This window comes from Podarcis vaucheri (genome assembly GCF_965113315.1).
Source record: "Podarcis vaucheri genome assembly, chromosome: 14".
Taxonomy (NCBI): Eukaryota; Metazoa; Chordata; class Lepidosauria; order Squamata; family Lacertidae; genus Podarcis; species Podarcis vaucheri.
The window spans coordinates 27,955,858-27,977,057 of NC_138752.1; the positions used below are offsets into that span (position 1 = coordinate 27,955,858).

At 46.4% G+C, this 21,200-nt stretch overlaps 1 protein-coding gene across 1 annotated transcript in view; it reads left to right on the plus strand.

Annotated features, from left to right (window-relative positions):
* The window catches only part of CORO2B (coronin 2B), a 79,483-nt gene that overhangs the window by 18,634 nt on the left and 39,649 nt on the right, over positions 1–21,200 (plus strand). Inside the window, exon 2 of the mRNA XM_082198627.1 lies at positions 19,732–19,932. Coding sequence (XP_082054753.1) covers positions 19,732–19,932 — 201 coding nt within the window. The remainder of the gene's footprint in view (positions 1–19,731; positions 19,933–21,200) is intronic.

Below are 21,200 nucleotides of genomic sequence, written 5' to 3' on the forward strand. Positions count from 1 at the left end.
CCACTTCACGGAGCTCCATGGGAATGGAGAATCGCCCTTTTCCCACCCTGAGAATATTATCCTTTGTCCACACGGGTTGGTGAGAATTCCTGTTGCCTGCCAGCTGAGGCCTTTGTATACTTAGGTCTTTTCAAACCAGGTTTTTTTATCTCTCTTCAGCGCAGCCACAGTGAAGTGAGGCTGACAGAATTCAGAGCATCCCAAAGCCAGGCGTGTTTGGTGCCTCGCCCAATACAAAAGGTCAAAGTGACTTGGATTTGTGAAGCCAACCTGTGTGCTACTTTTTCCTATTGATGACAGCAAAATTTGACAGGGTTGGGGGGGATAATAGCTTGCCCTTCATAGCCTCTTTTTCGATATTTTCACCCTTATGTACACCAGTGTGGTTTAGTGGTTAGCACACTGGACTAGGACCTGGTAGAGATCAGGGTTTGAATCCCCACTTGGCCTTAAAGCTCACTAGATGACCTTGGGCCAGGCACTGCCTTTTTGTCAGGAGTATGTGCAGGAACCAGGCCCTGTGACCAGCAGGACTTTGCAGGACTGGGGCCTTCCTAAGTTTGTTCTGAAGAGGCAAGGCGTGGCCACACAGGTGAGGCCAATTGGTAACTCACAGCACCTGGTGGCAAGAGCCAGGGAGGGATATAAGGTCAGCATTCCCTTCGACTCTTTGCCACAGCAACATGTTCCCTGCCTTGCTGTGTTTGGCTCCTTGACCCTCGGACCCTTGACTTCATGACTTCTTGCTTCCTGACCCCCCCGGACGCTTGGCTTCTTGACTCCCGGCTCTCTGACCCTCAGACTCTTGGCTTCCTGACTCCTGGCTTCTGGACTCCCATTCCTGCTCCCACCCCACCATCTTGCCCCCGGTCCCGACATCCCCAGCCGGGACTTCGATCGCCCGTGAACCGGACCATGACACTTTTGGCCTGACAGGGTTGTGAGAATTAGGTGAGAAGGGGAAGGACAATGGACACTGCAGTGGCCTCCTTGGAGAAAAGGGTGGGATACAAATGCAATAAACAAATAAAACAAATAAGGTTCTAGAATAAGGGCAACCAATGCAGTAGGGTTGGACAATGTCTTTGTCCTGTCCGTATGGTCAGAGAAGGTGCAGACAATACAGCCAAGCTTGACAGCGACTGAGGGGAGTTGTAATCCAATATGCCAGGAGACCAACAGGTTAAGAACAGAAGAAAAGCCTGCTGGATCAGGCCAATGGTCCATGTAGTCTAGCATTCTGTTCTCACAGTGGCCAGCCAGAGGCCTGTGGGAAGCCCTCAAGCAAGATTTGAGCCCAAGAAGCCTCTCCCCTCCTGTGGTCTCCAGCAACTGGTATTCAGAATCATACTGCCTCCAACTGTGGAGACAGAACAGTAGCCCTCAATATTTCTTTCCTCCATGAATTTGTCCAATCTTCTTTTAAAGCCATCCAAGCAGCTGGCAGCCATCACTGCCTCCTGTGGGAGTGAGTTCCATAGATTAACTATGCACTGTGTAAAGGCTTTCCTTTCTCCGTTCTGAATCTTCCACCATTCAGCTTCATTTATGTTCTAGTTTTACGAGAGAGGGGTGCACAAACTGTTCTCCATCCATACTCTCTATGCCATGCATAATTTTTTTTAAAATAATTTTTTAATACTTTTATTTTGCTTTAAACATATACAGATAAACAACCAAAATTACAAAAGAAAAATCCTTAATAATAATAATGAAAAAAGCTAAAAAACTACAAAAAAACAAGGTACATGGCACAGAACATAAGCCATTATGGGAAAGAAAAAAGGAAAAAGGAAAAGGAAAGAAAGAGGAGGGGGGGAGAGGAAAAAAGGGGGAAAAAGAGGAAGATGACCCAAAACACAAGAATGCTCATCTATTGTATGCTTCTGTCAAGGTCACAACAGATCATTATTCTTATCAATTCTCTCTATCTGCATTCCATAGAATCCCTCATCTTGGTATCGGGGAACATTTCCCTATGCCATGCATAATTTTATAAACTTCCATCATGACAACTCTTACTCACAAGCTTTTCTCTAAGCAAAAATATGTCCCAAACGCTGCAGACTTTCCTCGGAGGGGAGTCGTTCCATTCCCTTGATGGTTTTGGTTGTCCTTTTCAGAACCTTTTCTAACTCTGCAATATCCTTTTTGAGGTGAAGTAAAACAAATGGCCATGCTTGGCTGGGACTGAAGGGAGTTGTGGTCCAATATATCAGGGAAAGGCTGGTTTAAACTCCAGCCCAGTTCTGAACTGGCTTCAAGATGGAGTGGATATTGTCTGCTTCCATGTTAGGACTCATTAGTGCTGCTGAGCTACTCATAGAATCATAAATTGTAGGCTTGGAAGGGACTCAAAGGGTTATCTAGTTCAACAGCCTGCAATGCTGGAGTCACGACTAAAGAATTTTGGCAGCCCACTGCAAATAAACAAGAAATAAACAAGATGAATTTTAACAGGGAGAAATGTAAAGTATTGCACTTGGGCAAAAAAAATGAGAGGCACAAATACAAGATGGGTGACACCTGGCTTGAGAGCAGTACATGTGAAAAGGATCTAGGAGTCTTGGTTGACCACAAACTTGACATGAGCCAACAGTGTGACGCGGCAGCTAAAAAAGCCAATGCAATTCTGGGCTGCATCAATAGGAGTATAGCATCTAGATCAAGGGAAGTAATAGTGCCACTGTATTCTGCTCTGGTCAGACCACACCTGGAGTACTGTGTCCAGTTCTGGGCACCACAATTCAAGAAGGACACTGACAAACTGGAACGTGTCCAGAGGAGGGCAACCAAAATGGTCAAAGGCCTGGAAACGATGCCTTATGAGGAACGGCTAAGGGAGCTGGGCATGTTTAGCCTGGAGAAGAGGAGGTTAAGGGGTGATATGATAGCCATGTTCAAATATATAAAAGGATGTCACATAGAGGAGGGAGAAAGGTTGTTTTCTGCTGCTCCGGAGAAGCGGACACGGAGCAATGGATCCAAACTACAAGAAAGAAGATTCCACCTAAACATTAGGAAGAACTTCCTGACAGTAAGAGCTGTTCGACAGTGGAATTTGCTGCCAAGGAGTGTGGTGGAGTCTCCTACTTTGGAGGTCTTTAAGCAGAGGCTTGACAACCATATGTCAGGAGTGCTCTGATGGTGTTTCCTGCTTGGCAGGGGGTTGGACTCGATGGCCCTTGTGGTCTCTTCCAACTCTATGATTCTATGATTCTATGATTCTAAATGTCTTCAACCCCAGCAGTTTTACACGGCAATTAATATAGTTCTCTGTCCCACATCAAAATTTGGAAATGTCCCTTTGCACAAGATGCATATATATATATTTGTTCAGGAATCCCATTCAGCCATGTCAATGTAACATTTCTTGCTTCTACTACTTCTTCTTTTTCTTAAAGTGGCTAATTAGTTTCTTCCTGTTCATTTGCCTTGCTGTGGTCTTCCTGACTTGCTGCTAATTAGTCAGTTTCTCTTCCTTGCTCAGGATAGGGGACCTTAATTACTGGTTTCCTCTTTTCAGCCAGAACAATTGCTTGCTAATTCAATGTATTCTATTTTGTAAAATTGCACTCATTTAAAGGGGGGGGGGAACACTGCTGCAAGGAAGAAGCAAATAATTAAAGCTAACACCCCACCCCCATGGAACAGGAACTGACTAATTAAGGGAAATTCGGAAATGCTGCAACAATTGCATAAGAAGCAACTAAATATCTAACTTAATGGAAAGGGGTAAGCAGAGAGCTACTAATTAAAGCAATAATAGCCCTGAAAAGTCTCAATAGCAATTTGGGCAGATAATTTGTGTTTGAATTAAACTAATACAATCACCACTATCCAGGTCAGGAAAGTGATGAAAAGTCAATGTGGGAAAAGAGGGATGTGCAGGGATTGGTAGAGATGGCTAGTTCAGATGACAACCTTGAGCTAGTTTAAGAAGAAATGTGACTAGATCCAGGGGCAGTCCACATTTATATTGGTCTATTCCGACCTTTTTTTCTGAATGGTGACATGGACCATTCACAACGTAGGGATATTCTTCACAACTGTGAGCAGGGCAGCGGGGTGGGGTAAGTGAAGACAAACATGTATATTGTTGTTTGCTCCTGCTCCTGCTCAGGCTGCAGGGGAAAAGCAACTTGGTTCCTGAAATTCATTCTGATTGTGCAGATAAAATATGACTGATAGAATTCTATAGGATGTGGTATTAGTGTGTGAAAACAGTCAAGATCCAGTGATCCTCAGGCATGCATCTCCAGGTGATGAAGATGCCAGGTGCCATCTTGGTGCCCAGGCTTCTTCATGTCTTTGCAAGAGGTCAATAGTCAGGTGCAAATTCCACCTGGTGCCTGGCTAATTTCGAACACTGGTTTTCACTATACTGTGGTCTATTAAGAAGAGTTTGGATTTGATATCCCGCTTTATCACTACCCGAAGGAGTCTCAAAGCGGCTAATATTCTCCTTTCCCTTCCTCCCCACAACAAACACTCTGTGAGGTGAGTGGGGCTGAGAGACTTCAGAGAGAAGTGTGACTAGCCCAAGGTCACCCAGCAGCTGCATGTGGAGGAGCGGAGATGCAAACCCGGTTCCCCAGATTTCGAGTCTATCGCTCTTAACCACTACACCACACTGGCTCTCCACAGCTGCAGGGGCAGAAGGCAAAAAACCTGGCTTTAGCCCTAGCCAGCAGCACTCCCTTGGACAGAAGATAGGTGGTGATGGGCTTCTTTCCACTGGAAGCAGTTGAGCTGCCTGCAGCTGCATCCGCATCCTCGTAAGGAGCAATATCTATGACACGCAATAGAGCAATGCATAATAATAATAATAATAATAATTTACTTATACCCCACCCATCTGGCTGAGTTCCCCCAGCCACCCTGGGCAGCTCTCAACAGAATACCAACAACAACCATAAAAAGCGATAAAATGTCAAACATTAAAAACTTCCCTAAACAGGGCTGCCTTCAGATCTCTTCTAAAAGTCAGATAGTTGTTTATTTCCTTGACATTTGATGGGAGGGCATTCCACAAGGTGGGCGCCACTACCAAGAAGGCCCTCTGCCTGGTTCCCTGTAGCTTCCCTTCTCGCAATAAAACAAGATATGCCTACACATTGCCTTGAAACAGCTGTATAGAAGGCAATTAATAAATCACTGATCACGGTGATAATGACAGTAGTAAGCATCTGAAGCAGCATGATCTTAAACTGTCAGTTACACCCTCAGGATGGGGTAGCTCCCTCTTACACCAGAGCAGCAAAACAAAACAGGAAAAGAAAATTCCCTGCTCTTGTGACCTCCGTGTGCAGGTGGGACTCTGCCAGCAGAAAGGAGGGAAACAGGTGGAGCTGGACTGTGTGGTGAGACAGAGTGGATTTCTGACTGCCTCCTCCCCACGGTGACCAAATCCTACCCTGTTCTATTCTGAGTGATGGCCACAACAGTCTGAGGTTTTTAGCTCAAGCAGGAGGTTCACAGCATACTTTGAGGGCCCAGTGAAGCAGAGTCAGGTGAGACAGAGGACAGAGCCCAGATTTCTGTGAGGCTGAGCAAGGTTAGGCCAGGCACAGTCCAGCTTCTTCTGATGAAGCAAAGTAACTACTGTAAAGCAAGGCAGGTATTTAGGATGCAGGTAGCACCCTGGACAGCTCCAGAAAGAGCTCAAGCCCAAAACTCCTAAGAGCAAGTCTCAGATATTGCTTCAGCAACACACTCCTAGATTGAGCCTTAAACAGAGCTGAAGTTATCCTCTGTCTGGTCAGCTAAAGAGGTGTGGCCTGCTTCAATACCTGTTGACTCTTAAGGATGCAGAGGAGCAGGAATTCCACTGGGCTTTCTGTGCTTGGCTCCTTGGGAATCTCTTGTGCTGGAGCTACTGGGGCCACGGAGGACATCCAGGGCCATGTCTGATGGCCATACACTCTCCCAGTTTGATACCTCCTCTGCATCCACGGCCTCTTCTTCTGAAGATGGGGAGTTGGACTGCAGGGCTATGGCATATAACCTCATTGGAGGTTTTTAGAAAGAGGTCAGAGATTCTTCAGATGTGATTTCTGCATTGTGGAGCAGGGGTCTTGTGCTTGGGTCCTGCTTGCAGGTTTCCTGCAGGCATCTCATTGGCCATGTGGGAATAAGATGCTGAACTACATGGGCCACTGGCCTGGTCCAGCAGGGTTTATAGATGTTCTTAAGGCATCTTCCTTTTTCTCACTGGCACCTGTAGTCTAACAGGGGTTTAAAACAATACAAAAACCTGCCAGCTCATTTGCCCAAAGCTGAAAATGGGGTGAGCTTAGATGCAATAAGCAGATATTCCTTTCCCGGCTGCTTTCAATTCGGTCAATTCCAGGATTGATTTGGTACCTGCCTGTGGCTTTATTAACTCACAAAAGCATGATAAATGTTCTGTTCCTCTCCATTTTGTAAGCTGCACAGCTTTTAAAGCCAGAAGGAGAGCTTCGTAAGCTGTGCTTTCTGCAAGTCTGCGTGCCTGTGAACTAGAGAGAGACCCGTGCTGTTCTGAGGTTGCTAATGGTTCCAGTTCTGGTGGTTCTTTCTGCCGGAATTGCTTCCCAACCTGTTTGAAAAGGGAAGTGGGCGGCAGTGGTGCACAATTACAACACTGAAGTAGTTGCTGAAAAGCTGTCTCTCACCCAGGATAATAATGCAGTAGGATTGAGAGCGATTTCTGCCTGCTGGGAGGCAGAGCTGGCTCCGCAGGCTCCTTAAGAGCTTGCAGGCTTTGGCTTCGCTTCCCTGCCGATAAATCTGATTCAGCTAATGTGACATTTCCCTACAAAATGGCATTTGACAAGGTAGGGTGGGGCTCATTCAACACGGCATGTATCGGTTAGGCTGTTCATGTCTTGGAAGGCCCATGGGCAAGTGCTTCTCCATGGGCCCTGCTCACTTATTGGGTCTACCTTGCTACCACCATTATCTCCACCTTCTCCTCTTCTTCCTCATCACTGCTGTCGCTTGCAAGCAGATGATCAAGGAGTGAACAAGCAGCGGCACCTCTTGCTCATATGATCTGGGCTAAGCCTGGTTGTCAAAAAGAAAGCTTTCGATTGGCCTGGCCCCCGAGCAGCCTTGGTGCCACAGTCGGTCCATGCCCTTCCCAATTTTTTTTATTAAACAACGTTTGTTGTTGTTTGTTTGGTTGGAGGTTTTGTAGGGGTTGCAGCCTGCTTTGTATGTGTGTGTTATTTTTTGCGATGGTGCAGGTGTTTTGCCTGCCACTCAAGGAGTGTCTCTTGATATTGTCAGTTTTTCTTCTCTGAAATTGTTACTTTGTGGTGCCCACGACATTTTCCTAGGTTTCCAAATATGTGCCTAGGCCTAAAAAGTTTACTGTAGTAGGAAGCCTTGCCAGCATCTCTGTTGTTGCAGCAGTTCTTCTAATCTAGAGGTCCGTGTGCCAAGATTTGTCTGTACTTGCAGCCTGCATTAATTGGAAGCACAGGGCGTTGATTGGTCCCAATTATTTTCGGTGGTGTTTGGAAGGTCTCTCCTTCCAGGGAACACTGGAGAGAAGCTGGCTACTCTTTAGAACATGAATTCCCCTGTTCTACACCTTCCTTCCTTTTCACACAGGATGCCATTGGTATAAGAAAGAGCAAAGGAAAGAAAATGCTGTTAGGCTGAACACAGAGGCTGTCCCCTGCTGAGGATGCAAAAAGCATCCTCTGTGCTTTAAAAAGCAGCTTCTGCTCCCAAGAACTTGCAACCGACCTGAACCCTAGAGGGGCCTTTTGGGGTTTCATCAGTGCAAGGGCTTTTCACAAGGGGGATTATATATATATATATAAAACAACAACCAAAAACTTACAGGGTTTTATGAACTCACTAAGCTGTTTGGCAGCTGGGTCCAGACAATGAAATACTTATAAACAGTTGCCCAGCTTTGGACCAGGAGAGCATCTGTGCCTTAAGTTAATGAGCCTTAGCCATGTCTTGTCTTAAGGCTGGAGTTCGGTCTGAATGACCCACTGTCTCCAACCCCCAACCCTATAATCCAGTTAATAGAATTGGGTGGCTAGGAAAATGCCCAACAAGTGTGCATTCTCCCCTACCTTGCAATGTGATAATCACAGAATCATATAATTGTAGAGTTGGAAGGGATCACAAGGGTCATCTAGTCCAACTCCCTGCAATGCAGGAATATTTTGCCCAACATGGGGCTCAAACCCATGACTGTGAGATTGAGAGTCTCATGCTCTACTGTCTGAGCTAATGGTACCAGGGGCATCATCAACACTCAGGATTAGCTGTCGCCATCTAGTTCTCTGTAAATTTCTGTTTTTCTTGCCTTGATGTGTGTATATACTGCTGTTTTAGTCTTTTTAAGTGCTTTAGTAATGTATTGTTTGCCTTTTGGACTGTACACTGCTTTTTGAAATTTTAAGCAATTTGTAAATGCCTACATACACACACACACAAAGAGATGAGAAATGATAGACAGACAGACAGATAGATAGATACATGATAGATAGATGATAGATAGATAGTAGATAGATAGATGATAGATAGATAGATAGATAGATAGATAGATAGATAGATAGATAGATAGATAGATAGATAGATGATAGAGAGACATCTCTAGAAAGAGCTGCCTGTCTTCCACTCCAGCAGTGGTCTAGTGGAACAGGGACTTATTTCACAGCATAGGCCATGATGTCATCTCCTGAGATGCCCCTTGCCAATCTTCTGCATGCCAAGTGAATAAGCTTTTCTCAAAGAGAAAGCCGTCAGATAGGCTCAGCAGAGAAAGAGGCAGGTTACATCAGAAGGAATGGCTCAGGGCTCAAGTGACAATGGCCACCTTTTGTTTTAAAAATCCCCATGTTCCTTCATGATGACCAACCAGAATGTCCCAAGCATTGGGATCTGCTAAAACGCAAACAATAAAACAATCAAAACTTCTAAAACCAATTCTAGGACAGACACAGACCGGGCAAGATCTCTCTTCTTCTTGTTGGAAGAAGAAGGTCTTCAGTTGAGCTGCCAAAAAGACAGAGGGAGCCTGTGTGGTGTAGTGGTTAGAGTGTTGGACTAGGACCTAACATCCCCCACTCCGCCATAAAGCTCAATGGGTGTGACGTTGGGCCAGTCACTGCCTCTCAGCCAAACCTGCCTCACAGGGTGGTTGTGGGGATTAAACAAGGAGGGGGAGGAACCATGCATGCCACCTTGAGTCCCTTGGTGAAAAAGGTGGGATATAAATGTTGTTTAGTTGTTTAGTCGTGTCCAACTCTTCGTGACCCCATGGACCAGAGCACGCCAGGCACTCCTGTCTTGCACTGCCTCCCACAGTTTCGTCAAACTCATGCTGGTAGCTTCGACAACACTGTCCAACCATCTCGTCCTCTGTCGTCCCCTTCTCCTTGCGCCCTCCATCTTTCCCAACTTCAAGGTCTTTTCCAGGGAGTCTTCTCTTCTCATGAGGTGGTCAAAGTATTGGAGCCTCAGCTTCAGAATCTGTCCTTCCAGTGAGCACTCAGGGCTGATTTCCTTCAGAATGGTTAGGTTTGATCTTCGTGCAGTCCATAGGACTCTACTGCAATGAAATAATAAACAGAGGTGGAGCCCGCCTAATATTTAACGGGAGGAAATCGCAAAGGGTAGGAGGTGCCACAACACTAAAAGAAACACAATGGCATTTTGTCCAGGACAGGTACTATCTGTGCTGTGTGAGTATTTAAGACCTCAGTGGCTGTGGTGTTGTGAATGTTACCCCAGAAGCAACCGTGGGACGGCATGCCTCACCCCATCCCTCTTGGTCACTCTCTGCTGAACATCACAGCGAACGTGACTTTTGCAAGGGAGTGTTATTGACCACCCCCACCGCCTCCATTGGCTTAGCGGGTCAATCGATATCCCCCAATGTCACTCAGAGATGAGGCTGACCTTCCTCTTGAATGGAAAGTGACTGGGATCCATTTCCATGGCCTGCGCAGGAGATGCCCTCCAAGCGTGTCAAACCCTTTCCTCTGCAGACCCAGACAGACCTCTCAGACTCAAACACCCCCCTTGGTTCAATGGAGCCGGGCTCTGCTTTCAGTCCCCCTCCCTCTCTTGCCTTAGGAATCGTATTGCACGCCCTTTGCTTGCCTTGCAAGGAAGGCCTGCCCATTGCTGGGACTGCCCTTGCGGGAAAGCACTCTGTCTGGCGCAATGAATAATTGAAGCGGTATAGATTCCTTAAAGTGCTTTTCTGGAGGGTGGGGAGGCGTTTATGGCGAGGTGGCAGCCGCCTGGCTCTTTCTGCCTGAAAGGTTTCGGTGGAGAGCACCGCAGTGCTTCGTGCTGTCTGTCCCACAGGCTGGAAGGTGAGCTGCCTGCCTGTTTAAAACGGGCAGATGCTCCGAGTTTCTTTTTTAAGTTGCCTTCCCAGACAAATTCAGCAGCTGCAGTGTGTCCCCAGGGCTATGGTTCTGTCAGTATCCAAAGCCACCCCCCCCACCCCCTGACTGGTGTGTTATTGTGGGTTTCCTGTACAACATGTTCCTGACACAATAATAGTGCATTAGCGGTGGATTTATTCTGCTTTATTAGTTGATCTCTGATGTTTCCCCAGTGATGCTACCATGTCATTGCTGTCTGGAAGGGCTATCAAAAGTCAGCCAACCCCCACCCACCCTCAGAAATTTTTCGGTATGCAAAGTTTCATATAATTGTAGAATTATAGAGCTGGAAGGGACCCTGAGGATCTAGGGTCCAAGCCAGTGCAGGAATATGCAGTTGTCCCTCCACGGTTGAGACAGCAACACTTCTGAATCCCAGGCACTGGAAGATGGGAGATAATTGTGTTTGAATCCTGTGTTTGTGCCCAGCAGCATAGCAATGCTTTCAGCTTCTCCTGCTGTCCTGCAGCGCCCGTGTCGCCCAGCAACCCACCTGCAGCCCAGCAACCCCCAGGCCACCCCACGGTCCCCTGTGGCACCTGGTGCACCCCTCCCCTCCCAGGCCTTCCTACGCTACTGCTTGCTCCTTTCCCACAGGCATCTGGTTGGCCACTGTGAGAAAAGGATGCTAGACTCAATGGGCCGTGGGCTTGATTCAGCAGGGCTCATCATATGTTCTTAAGGGGAATCAGGCCTGCTAGGACAACTCCCAACAGCTGCAGCTCTTGCCAAGCTGAACAGAAGAAGCTGGCTTGGACAGAGTCAGATCCTTACACCAGCCCAGCAGCTCATTGTCTCCATATTCAAAGCTCTCCAGAAAAGAAAAGCTTCTCTCTCTCTCTCTCTCTCTCTCTCTCTCTCTCTCTCTAACGTGTGCCGTATTCACAGTCCTCCCCATTGCCCTCTCCACCTTCCTCTGGTCATCCAGAAGGCTGAAGAATGCAGTGTGTGCAACAATATAATCTGCGCCAGCGTTTCCTTGTTGGCAAGAAGGAAATGGTAAGAAAGCATCAGCTGGAGAGAGAGAGAGAATAAGTGTTGTAAGGCCACAAACATCCCTTAATTAACATTCCTGAGTTCTGAGGTGTTTCTTAGGAAACAAAAGCACTCTGGACTCTTTCTCTCTCTCTCTTTGGTCCAAGCCAAAAATGAGCCAGGATCCCAGAAAAGAAAGCCTTGCGATGTGCCTTCAATGTGGAAAGCGGCTGTTCCTCTTGGGAAATGGAGAAGAGGCAAAAAGGACAGAAACGCCCCCCCAAGCTCACCAGAAAGTCTGCCTGGAAAACTCAGCGCAAGGAGGCAAGGGATAAATTGTACTGTCATACCACCTCCAGAACGTCCACATATTATCAGAAATATGTTTATCAGGACTGTAAAGCCCCCAAAGCCGGCCAGGTACCAAATGGCAATTCTTAAAATATAAATGGGTGTTAATATAATCTCATTCCATTAAAAGAATCCATGGAAACCTTCTCTGTTGGAGTTGTGGGGAAGTTGGGGGCCTTGAGGTGAAACAACAAAATCTTATAAAAGGGAGTAAGATTACACTGTGGGCTGTGAGTGGAGATAGATGACGCTGAGTCTGTTCTGATTTTGGGATCTTGGGATGCCTCCAAACTGGCACTGTTTTGCAGGAGACACTCAAGCACATACCAGAAATGTGGGGGCTGTACAATCAAAGTGGGGTGGCACAAATCCATTTCTTTAAACAATCCAGTTCTAAAAAAACCCCCAGACTTTTTGCAGAGAACAGTGATGGAGCAATGCACTGAAAAGTGTGGGGTGAACAGGTGATTGATGAGAAGACTTATAAAGAAATCGGAATGAATGCCCATCGTCATAAATCAAATCAAGAGGAATGCTCAATAAAGATAGGACATTGTCTAATCTCAACGTAAGCTTTGTGAAAGCAAATCAAGATGAATGATGGCCAAGAAACAGGCTGTCTAAAGAAACCCTCAGCAAAATGATCTTTGAGGTGGCTCTCCCACCTTTCCCCCTACCATATACCGTATTTTTTGCTTTATAAGACGCACCACAAGACGCACCTAGTTTTTTGAGGAGGAAAACAAGAAAAAAAATAAAAAATCTCAGAAGCCAGAACAGCTGCACAGTGAAAGCAGCAATCCCTCTTGCTGTTCTGGCTTCTGATATAGCTGGGCAGCATGCATTCGCTCCATAAGACGCACACACATTTCCACTTGCTTTTTAGGAGGGAAAAAGTGAGTCTTATAGAGCAATAAATACAGTATTTCACCCTGTATATAGATCAGCCTTCTCCAGCCTGGTGCCTTCCAAATGTTTTGGACTACAACTCCCAGACACCAAGACTGAGGAATGCTGCTAAAGAGTAAACAGCTTGTTCTGGGTGTGCGCAACTGCCACATTCTGTATTGGGTGCCAAAATACATTTCTCAGCATTTGTAAGTTTCTAGTTTTTAATGACACTGGGAAAATGAGCTGCAGAAAGTGTGGACAATGCCTGTTGAGCTCTTGGGGCTGTGCAGACTTGATTCTGTTCAGCTTCTTGACCTTTCTAATATTTAGCAGAAATAAGCTTTGCATATATATATTTTTAATGCATTTGCTTCATGTGCATAAACTCTTCAGGTTGCACAATCAGAGGCTTTTCTTGGCGTGCATTTTGGACGTGCAGAAAGTGAATCAGTCCAGCCCTGCCTCACAAGTGGCCAAGAATCCTGGTGGGGAGGTGGCAACAGGCAGAACTGGAAGGCTTCTATGGAGTTCTGCCTTCAGGCTCCTTGCTGTACATTCATATTTTTCTTATATAACGGGGTGGCACTGGAGAGAACAGCTTAGAAATTTGCCAGCGTGATGGAGCTCCTTTGTCCTCAGGCCCCTGCTGACTCACTGATGACAACTGACTTAAATGTCCTACTTCATAAAACTCTTCTGTGTCAAGTAAGGACAGCTTCCTCCCAGGATGTTCTTACTGATGCATGGTGTGATTTGGGAAATGTTTGCAGCTGAAACATAGCCGGCAAGGAAGCTCCCACTTTTGCATCCTTCTGGCCACCAGAGAGTGCCTCAGAATCTCAGTTACTTTGGAACAGAATTTGGGATTATTTAAATTAAAAAATACAGACCTGACACGCCCAAGAGCATGTGAAGAAACAAAGTACAGCTCCCATATTTGCAAAGAAAGGAGCATTTTAGCAGATTCAGCTTGCCGTGGATGGGTAAGAAATGTGATTGGGTTGCTTTGTTCTATAATTTCCAGCCTGCCTTTCCAAATTAAGCTATTTTTATGATGATTTGCAACAGTGGATACAAGCCCTGTGTTGTTTCCAGCAACTGGAAGACTCAAGACCAGACCTTATATTCTGTGGCTTCCCAAACTGCACCCTGACCCCAGCCTGCTGGCAAAAAAGGAGTTCCAGGAATTGCTTACTCACAAGTAGGCACCTTACTCATGAGTCACATGACAACTCTGGGTTGGAATGTGCATGCTGTGCCATCACTCTGGAGCCTGCGTTCTTGAAGACTGAGGGGTGGCTCCATTTCATCCTCTGACAGCTCAAAGGCTGCTTTAGCAGATTTCCTGCTAGAGGGATTTCCCAGGGGATCCTCAGCACTGGTCCAAGTGGAAGCTCTGCCTGCTCCCCAAGGCCTTTGACCTGTAGGGTGTCTGGTTTGTCTTCCATGGACTCAACAATACATGTGAAAAGTATCTAGAGGTCTTAGTAGATCACAAGCTTAACTTGAGCCAACATTGTGGTGCAGCAGCAAAGAAAACTAATGCAATTCTAGGCTGCATCATCAGAATAGTGACCAGATCAAGGGAAGTCATGGTTTCATTCTCTTCTGCCTTGGTCAGACCACACCTGCAGTAATAGGTCCAGTTCTGTGCACCTCAATTTAAGGATATTGACAAGCTGGAACGTGTACAGAAGAGGGCGACCAAGATGATCAAGGGTCTGAAAACCCAGTCTGATGAAGAACTGTTGAGGGAGTTGGGTATGCTTAGCTTGCGTAAGAGAAGACTGAACCATTTTCAAATCTCTGAAGGGCTGTCACATGGAAAATAGGGCAAGCTTGTTTTCTGCTGCTCCAGAGGGTAGGACCCAGACGAAAGGACTCAAAGGTGATGAGCTCTCCTTTATTGGAGGTTTTTAAGCAGAGGTTTGGTGACCTGCTAGAGATTCTTTAGCTGTGATTCCTGCATTGCAGGGGGTTGGGTCAGGTTACTCTTGTGGTCCTTTCTAACTCTACAATTCTATGATTCTATGACTTGGTGTCTGGCATCAGGTCAGGTCAAGGCATGACAGGCAGGTGGCAAGCCGTAAATGGCCATGCTCCATTCAGCTTGTGAGTGCAACAGTTTTACAAAGCAATGTGGATGAAGTTGCTGAATGATGAGCAACTTGTGTTCATTCCCCCCTCTCCTCATGTTAAGTTGCTTGTTTTCTGGGCAAGGAGGAGGCCTTTGTTGGCTCCAGGATTCCTGTAATATAGGTCAGGTGTTTCAGCACCATGGAGAGCTCTGAGAGAGCCACTTTGCTCCAACAGAGCCTAGAGGACCAGAGCCTCTGTCTTCCATCTGTTGCTCCTAAGCTCCACCTACTTTGTGAGATTAGCAATCCTTAATGGACCAAACCTCTGGTCTACAGATGGGCATTTCTTCTGTACTTCCTGGCCTTCCACCTGGCACGTATCCTGTGCCATGGAGTAGACTAAGAGACCAATGGATTCAAATGACAGGAAAGAAGATTCTAACTCAACATGAGGAAGAACTTCCTGACGGTAAGTGCTGTTTGATAGTGGAACAAGCTCCCTCAGAAAGCAATGGACTCTCTTTCAGTTGAAGCTTTTAGATAAAGGTTCAATAACCATCTGTCAGGGATTATTTAGCTATGATTCCTGCGTTGCTCCTGAGCTGGAGGAGAGTTGCAGTCCCTTCCAACTGTACAATTCTGTGATTTTATGAACACGAAGAAGCTGCTGATTTGGAGTCAGGTGTTTCCATAGCTCTTTGAGCAGCTGACCTTCCTCCCAAAAAACACAGACACACATCTATGCACTCCAAGCACTTAACTGGATGGAGGTGGTCATTGGAATCCCTGGTGTTGCACTGCCAATGTGACTTTCTTCAAGAGTCTCTACCACCACCTCTGCCACCACCCTGTTAGTTTTAGAAACTTGATTCCTGCCACCAAAGAGCTGGGAAAACTGTGAGTCAGCTCAGACCTTTGAGCACGGAAAGCTGAACAAAACAGGCTGTCAGAATTTGAGCTACTTCATATGCAAGGCAAAGGAGGAAGCAGAGGAAATGGCTTTTGATATTATAATTTTTCTGAATGTGGATAAGACAGGCTTGGAATGCACCATTCATGAGGCTGGATTCAGCAAAATCAGGGGATAAATAGTGCTACATTACAATGGACTTAAGATCCTTGACATGCAGTTAGCCTGCTCCTAGACAAAGTAGTTTAGAAAAATGGTAAAGATTTGACTCAGAAATATCACTATGGTGTAGAACTGGCTCTGCTCTCTTACACTATTGGTAATTCAACGAAATCTTTCTTTGTTGACTTCATCAGGCGAGTGATAAATGGATAGAAGAAGAGGGCAATATATTCCCCCCGCCACTTCCCAAGTGATGTTGCATAAATTAATATGTTTCTGCATAATAAACAAATGCAGAAGGCATGGAAGTCTGCCAGTCTTTCAGGTGCCACAAGGCTCTGTTGTTTAAACTCCATGTGGATTATCATTATTTTGAAAGTACCTAACAGTCTCCTAAGAGGTCATTAGTGATTTTAATTTAAAAAGTGATTAAAGTGCAATGCCTACCTAAGCCCTCTGTTGTGAGTGTACAAGCAGCGTGTACTCTGGACTATCCCCTCCCCCCCAAAAAATCCATATTTTTTTGTTGTTGCCAAGATCCTGGGAATTTTCTGAAAAGCCTATATGGTGAACCCAAATATTTTGCAGGTTAGAAGCAAATCAGTACAGATTGTCTTATCTTTCCTCATTTATCCTGGAGTCTTGGCAAGGCAAGACTGAAGCCGCCATCAATCTCTTCCACCTCCTCTCGCTTCTGACCTTCGGGTTTCAAGCTTACCTCTTCCCCCATATGGACTAGAACCTTGCTGAGTTCTATACTGATCATACTGACTTTGGGGGTTTCACAAAGCAGTTGCAGCACTTGAAGGCACAGCCATTGTGTGGGTTTGTGCATGGACTTCCTTGAATGGAGGCTGCTCTTCCTTTCGGCGATTCTTTTTACCATGGTGTGTGTGTGTGTGTTGGAATCATGAGTCACTCCCCAAAGTCTTGGAAACTGCTGGCTCGATGTGTGAGAGCCTCTGTCCTGAGACTCTCACATGATGCCAAGAACCCTTTTTGTGCAGGATGAACTTTCTACCCATTCAGCCCCTAAAAGAGCCATTCATCTCTGGGTGCTCCAAGGGACTGAGTCTCCTGCTGTTTCTGCCATACTGAGCAGCCTTCCAGGGGACCCGGTGCAAAAGTCACATCCAGCTGCAGCTGCAATCTTGCCTTTCCCAGCTTATGGCAGGCACAGAAGCTTCAGAGTTGTTTACAGGAAATACAGCGGGGTGAGGAAAGGCCCCCTCTCCCCAACCCCCCTCCCTCCCCTTTCTCCCTGCTCTGACAAATTCACATGGGTTGCTTATGGATGACTTCCGCTCTTTAGAATGGAAATCTGGGAGAGAGCTTGGCTGGGTGACCAAGTGCATGGCTGTGTATGTGTAGATGAGAACACACATAATAAAAAGAGGGAATGAACTACAGGCTCCTTGCTATCAGCTTTGTAAGTCAAGTGGGTGCATTAGCCAGCATTCTGAATATATATATTCAGAATATATACGCGGGTGGCACTGTGGTGTAAACGACTGAGCCTTGGACTTGCTGATCGGAAGGTTGGCGGTTCGAATCACTGCGATGAGGTGAGCTCCCATTGTTTGGTCCCTGTTCCTGCCAACCTAGCAGTTCGAAAGCACGTCAAAGTGCAAGTAGATAAATAGGTACCGCGGGAAGGTAAACGGCGTTTCTGTGCGCTGCTCTGGCTTTGCCAGAAGCGGCTTAGTCATGCTGGCCACATGACCCGGAAAAACTGTCTGCGGACAAACGTCGGCTCCCTCGGCCAGCAAAGCAAGATGAGCACTGCAACCCCAGAATCGTTCGTGACTGGACTTAATTGTCAGGGGTCCTTTACCATATATATATATATATATATATATATATATATATATATATATATATGTATATATATATGAATGAATTCTACTCCCCACCCCATACCCACTGCCTTGAGGTACATCTTTGTGAGAAGAAAAGGCTATGGAGTAAACCCTTCACAAACCTGGAACCGAGTCTGTAAGATGGTTAGATGGCACCTTGTACGCCTCCTCCCAGCAACTCCTGCAGCCAGATTGGTGCCAAACATATTGCTCTGCTTTCCTTTGGACCACATCAGCGAGGCTGAGAGGGAGATCTTGTTGTCTGGGTAGCCTGGGACCTCCATACATACTGCCTAGGCTTGCACTCCATTGTTTCTCAAGACAGACTGATGCCAATAACAGTTACACCCCATCCCAATCTCATTGACAGCCAAACAGATCTTGCTTCCCCATTGGACCCAGCAAAGAGCAAGCATGTCTCTGCATCTCTGCTTCCAGCTCACTCACTCACATCACCTTGGCTATTATTCTCCTACTGGGTTGTGGTGGTGGAAGAAATGCCCTCCCATTAGCCTGGATGGTACTATCCCCTAGTTTTAGCTCTTGCAACCTAGCTCATTATTTTGGGGGACTCTTAAGTAGCCAGTTAAGATCTTACATTGTCTTACAAAGAGTAAACTCCATCCCTCCATGCATCTGGTGGGATTGTTGTTCTTGGCAGACATGCAGGCTTGCTCTCTGGTGGGCAGCCGAGCTGTGAGTTTCAGCAGGATGTGAAGTCTGGTTTATTCTCCCCAAAGGCCGGGATCTGGCTGACACTAGATTCCCATAGACCAGAGGTTGGGAACCTCAAGCTCTGGGGGCCAAATGCAGCACTTCAGGACTCCCTATCTGGCCCAGGCTTCCCAGGCCATGCCCCTCACAGGCCCTGTGCTGCACACTCCTTGGGGGCATTTGGCTTGACTGGGGAGTGTCCTTGAACTCTGATACAATCCCCCTTGCTTGCCTGGATGAAGGCTGCAGAGATCTGTGCAGGGCTGAAATATAAGAGTCCCACCTGTTGCCCAACCTCCTTTTTGCCTCCAGCCACACCCACTATTGACTCTGGCATGTGGCCCCTAGGAAGGAATGTGTCCCTTGGCTCCACACCCCTGAGACAGGCTGTGGTCCGACCTTTATGGTATTACCGTATTTTTTGTTCCATAAGACGCACCTGACCATAAGACACACCTAGTTTTTAAAGGAGGAAAACAAGGGAAAAAATCTGAATGAAACAGTGGATGTATGATTTTTGTGGTTCATGCTGTGACCACAGACATGTGATTTGACAGTGAGTTTGGAGTAGCCCAATGCAAAAATCCTGAGGATCCATGTGGATCCATGCTTTGTAACCACGTTTTTGCGCCATTGCGGCTCCAGGCAACAGTGGATGGGTGATTTTTTGGTGCAGGCTATAGCCATGGACATGCTATGTGATCTGATGGTGAATTTGAGGTGACCCAATGTAAAAATCCTGAGGATCCATGGGCTTTTACCTCCCTCTCCCAGGCAGCCTCCTTTATTGCTAGCGTCCCTTATCTCCCTCCCCGATCGCTTACTAATCAGCTGCTTCCTTCCAACACCCCCTTCCCTCTTGTTTGCCTTAGTGTCTTTTCCTTAGCTGGAGCAGTTTTTTTGCTCCTCCTTTTCTTCTAATTTCTCTCCTCATTGCTTAAGCCTTCGTATCTCCTCTCCTTGCAAGTTTGCTATCTTTACCTCCTCCCTCCCAGGCAGCCTCCTTTATTGCTAGTGTCCCTTATCTTGCTCCTGTTCGCTTGCCAATCAGCGGCTTTGTTTCAACACCCACTTCCCTCTTTCAAAAAAAAAGAAGCAGCATGATCTGCATTTTGCCCCTGGGCAATTCAGCTCCAGGGACCACACATTCGCACCATAAGATGCACAGACATTTCCCCTTACTTTTTAGGAAGAAAAAAGTGCGTCTTATGGAGTGAAAAATACGGCATTATGGGTGTCTAGTTGCCAAAACGGGGGGTGTACTTCTGTATCTTGTTGGGTCTCCCTTTCTGTTTTAAGTGTGGGAGCCTGAGGCACCCCTCATAAAAGGTGACATTGCTATAACCCACCCAAAAAAACCCTCTACGTTTTCCCCTTTGCAGATGTCATGGCGGCCGCAGTATCGCAGCTCCAAGTTTCGAAACGTCTATGGCAAAGTGGCCAACCGAGAGCACTGCTTTGACGGGATCCCAATCACCAAGAATGTCCATGACAACCACTTCTGTGCGGTGAATACGAAGTTCCTTGCCATAGTAACGGAAAGTGCCGGAGGGGGCTCCTTTCTTGTCATTCCACTGGAACAAGTAAGCGACTCTTTGTTTGATTATGATCAGCAGCGTCACATGCCACCACAATCTCCGAGCGCTGAGAGACTCTAGGGTTTCCAAAAGCTTACCACGGTCCTGTTTCCTTGGAAGGAAGGTCAGAGGAGATTGTGGGGTCTTCAGGGTAGTTGATTTCATTTACTCATATATACAACCTTAGCATCAGATGGAGGGGCTCACGGAATTAACACTTCAACAGATCTTGCTTCTCCTTAAGTTGCAGCTTTGGATCCAGCACTGAGCAAGCAGGTCTCTGTGTCTCCAGCTTCCAGCCTACTTCCAGTTTAGCTCTCTCACACCTCACTGGTTATTGTTTTCCTAGCTAGTAGCTAGGTGAGGGAGTGGAAGAAAGGCACATCCGCTTGCCCTTTGGCACACAGCAGCCTCTTTGGTTATGCTAATCTGTTTAACCAGTCAGCCACAATCTTTGCCAAACAAAAGGACTGGTTTGCCAACTTTGCTTCCATATTTTCTACCCCCCATAAGTATAGGATCCCATGAATTGGAAGGGACTTAGGGCATCATCCAGACCAGACATAGGCAAACTCCGGCCCTCCAGATGTTTGGGACTACAATTCCCATCATCCCTAGCTAACAGGACCAGTGGTCAGGGATGATGGGAATTGTAGTCCCAAACATCTGGAGGGCTGGAGTTTGCCTATGCCTGATCCAAACTGATCCCCCCATTGATATCATCATCATCATCATTATTATTGCTCAACAAGCTTTCTTAACCCCAGTTTATTGTCCTTCCAACATGGGGGAGGGACTTTCTTTGTTTTGCCTTCTGTTCTCCAGCTGCTGCCAATGGCAACTCAGTTGGAGAATCTTTCTGCATGGGAAAAAGTGGAACCAGCATCTTGAAAACGTAAAACATTGGGGTGGGGTAGGGGAAATGTTTCACCCCCACATTTTCCTGCAAATGATTGCATGTGTTGACTTTGCCCTGTGGGATTTCCCTAAGATGCTCATGTGGATTTTAAAAATTAAACATGAAAGTCTGGGTTATAAAATTTTAAACACTGAGTAATTTTAAACCGACTTCCTGGAAATGGGCCTCAGGGAGGATGCAGGTGCACCTGTCAGTCACGTTTATTTATGGTCCAAGGCTCTCAGGCAATGCTATAATAATTGCTATAGGGTTCAGGGTGTGGCTGCAGCTTAGATGGATGGAAATGGGCTTGATTCCCTTTCTGTGTAAAGGTGTTGGAGAGAGATTGATGCTGTGAACCAGCACTGCATTCACC